The sequence below is a fragment of the Conger conger genome, chromosome 8, assembly GCF_963514075.1.
Source record: "Conger conger chromosome 8, fConCon1.1, whole genome shotgun sequence".
In the NCBI taxonomy this organism is placed as follows: Eukaryota; Metazoa; Chordata; class Actinopteri; order Anguilliformes; family Congridae; genus Conger; species Conger conger.
Window position 1 is genome coordinate 64,336,458 of NC_083767.1, and position 2,500 is coordinate 64,338,957.

General features: G+C 46.0%; 1 protein-coding gene across 1 annotated transcript in view; it reads left to right on the forward strand.

The window, feature by feature from the left end:
- LOC133135166 (solute carrier family 12 member 6-like) overlaps positions 1–2,500 on the forward strand; it is a 32,513-nt gene that overhangs the window by 13,798 nt on the left and 16,215 nt on the right. Inside the window, 2 exon segments of the mRNA XM_061251973.1 lie at positions 1,680–1,778; positions 2,046–2,103. Coding sequence (XP_061107957.1) covers positions 1,680–1,778; positions 2,046–2,103 — 157 coding nt within the window.

A 2,500-nucleotide genomic window follows, 5' to 3' on the forward strand; every position in this document is an offset into this window, starting at 1 on the left:
TACTTATGTCATGTGTAGAGTGGGTGTAGAGTACTTATGTCATGTGTAGAGTACTTATGTCATGTGTAGAGTACTTATGTCATGTGTAGAGTGGGTGTAGAGTACTTATGTCATGTGTAGAGTGGGTGTAGAGTACTTATGTCATGTGTAGAGTACTTATGTCATGTGTAGAGTGGGTGTAGAGTACTTATGTCATGTGTAGAGTGGGTGTAGAGTACTTATGTCATGTGTAGAGTACTTATGTCATGTGTAGAGTGGGTGTAGAGTACTTATGTCATGTGTAGAGTACTTATGTCATGTGTGGAGTGGGTGTAGAGTACTTATGTCATGTGTAGAGTGGGTGTAGAGTACTTATGTCATGTGTAGAGTACTTATGTCATGTGTAGAGTGGGTGTAGAGTACTTATGTCATGTGTAGAGTGGGTGTAGAGTACTTATGTCATGTGTAGAGTACTTATGTCATGTGTAGAGTACTTATGTCATGTGTAGAGTGGGTGTAGAGTACTTCTGTCATGTGTAGAGTACTTATGTCATGTGTAGAGTGGGTGTAGAGTACTTATGTCATGTGTAGAGTACTTATGTCATGTGTAGAGTGGGTGTAGAGTACTTATGTCATGTGTAGAGTACTTATGTCATGTGTAGAGTGGGTGTAGAGTACTTATGTCATGTGTAGAGTACTTATGTCATGTGTAGAGTACTTATGTCATGTGTAGAGTGGGTGTAGAGTACTTATGTCATGTGTAGAGTGGGTGTAGAGTACTTATGTCATGTGTAGAGTGGGTGTAGAGTACTTATGTCATGTGTAGAGTGGGTGTAGAGTACTTATGTCATGTGTAGAGTGGGTGTAGAGTACTTATGTCATGTGTGGAGTACTTATGTCATGTGTGGAGTGGGTGTAGAGTACTTATGTCATGTGTGGAGTACTTATGTCATGTGTGGAGTGGGTGTAGAGTACTTATGTCATGTGTGGAGTGGGTGTAGAGTACTTATGTCCTGTGTGGAGGCCCAGGGCTGGAGACCGCTGCATCGCTAACTCATTCATTTAAATCATGAACAGTGTTGGACTCAGCCCTGCCTAACTCCCCATTTTGGTGTGAAGAACTCAATTCTTTGTTTTTGTTCTCTCATGCTAATGTCTCTCTCTCTCAGTGCAGTGTTAATGTCTCTCTCTCTCTCTCTCTCTCTCTCAGTGTAATGGTAATGTCTCTCTCTCTCTCAGTGCAGTGTTAATGTCTCTCTCTCTCTCTCTCTCTCTCTCTCTCTCTCAGTGTAATGGTAATGTCTCTCTCTCTCTCAGTGCAGTGTTAATGTCTCTCTCTCTCTCTCTCTCTCTCTCAGTGTAATGGTAATGTCTCTCTCTCTCTCTCAGTGCAGTGTTAATGTCTCTCTCGCTCTCTCTCTCTCTCTCTCTCTCTCTCTCTCTCTCAGTGCAGTGTTAATCTCTCTCTCTCTCTCTCTCTCTCCCTCTCTCTCTCAGTGTAATGGTAATGTCTCTCTCTCTCTCTCTCTCTCTCTCTCTCTCTCTCTCTCTCTCTCTCCGTGCAGTGTTAATGTCTCTCTCTCTCTCTCTCTCTCTCTCTCTCTCTCAGTGTAATGGTAATGTTTCTCTCTCTCTCTCTCTCTCAGTGCAGTGTTAATGTCTCTCTCTCTCTCAGTGTAATGGTCATGTCTCTCTCTCAGGTATCATGGCAGGCTCTAACCGGTCGGGGGATCTGAGAGACGCCCAGCGCTCCATCCCCATCGGCACCATCCTGGCCATCCTCACCACTTCACTCATCTGTATCCTTCTGTAGCATCTCCCTCCCTCTCTCCCTCCCTCCCTCTCTCTTTCTCTCGCCCTCTCCCTCCCACCCTCTCACTCCCTCTCTCTCCCTCCCTCCCTCTACCTCTCCCTCTCACTCTGATACTGGTGTAGATAGGGAACATTCTGAGAATGTTATGTGGATGTTGTAATGGTGTTGTACTGATACTTGTGTCGATATGAAATGTTCTCTGAACATTGTCTTGGTGTTGAAATCGTGTTGTTCTCCTGAGCTCCAGCGCTAGACCTCAGCAGTGTGGTCCTGTTCGGAGCCTGCGTCGAGGGAGTGGTACTGAGAGACAAGTGAGTACAGAGTGTGTGTGAGTGAGGGAGTGAGACAGTGTGTGTGTGTGCGTGTGAATGCGTGTTTGTGCGTGCGTGTGACTGTGTGTGTGTGTGTGTGTGTGTGTGTGTGTGTGTGTGTGTGTGTGTCAGTCAGTGTCAGTCAGTGTGTGTCAGTGTGTGTCAGTGTGTGTCAGTGAGTGTGTGTGCGTGTGTGTGTGACTGTGTGTGTGTGTGTGTGTGTGTGTGAGTGTGTGTGCGCGTGAATGCGTGTTTGTGCGTGCGTGTGACTGTGTGTGACTGTGTGTGTGTGTGTGTGTGTGTGTGTGTGTGTGTGTGTGTGTGTGTGTGTGAGTGTCAGTGAGTGTCAGTGAGTGTCAGTGAGTGTCAGTGAGTGTCTGTGAGTGTGAGAGTGCGT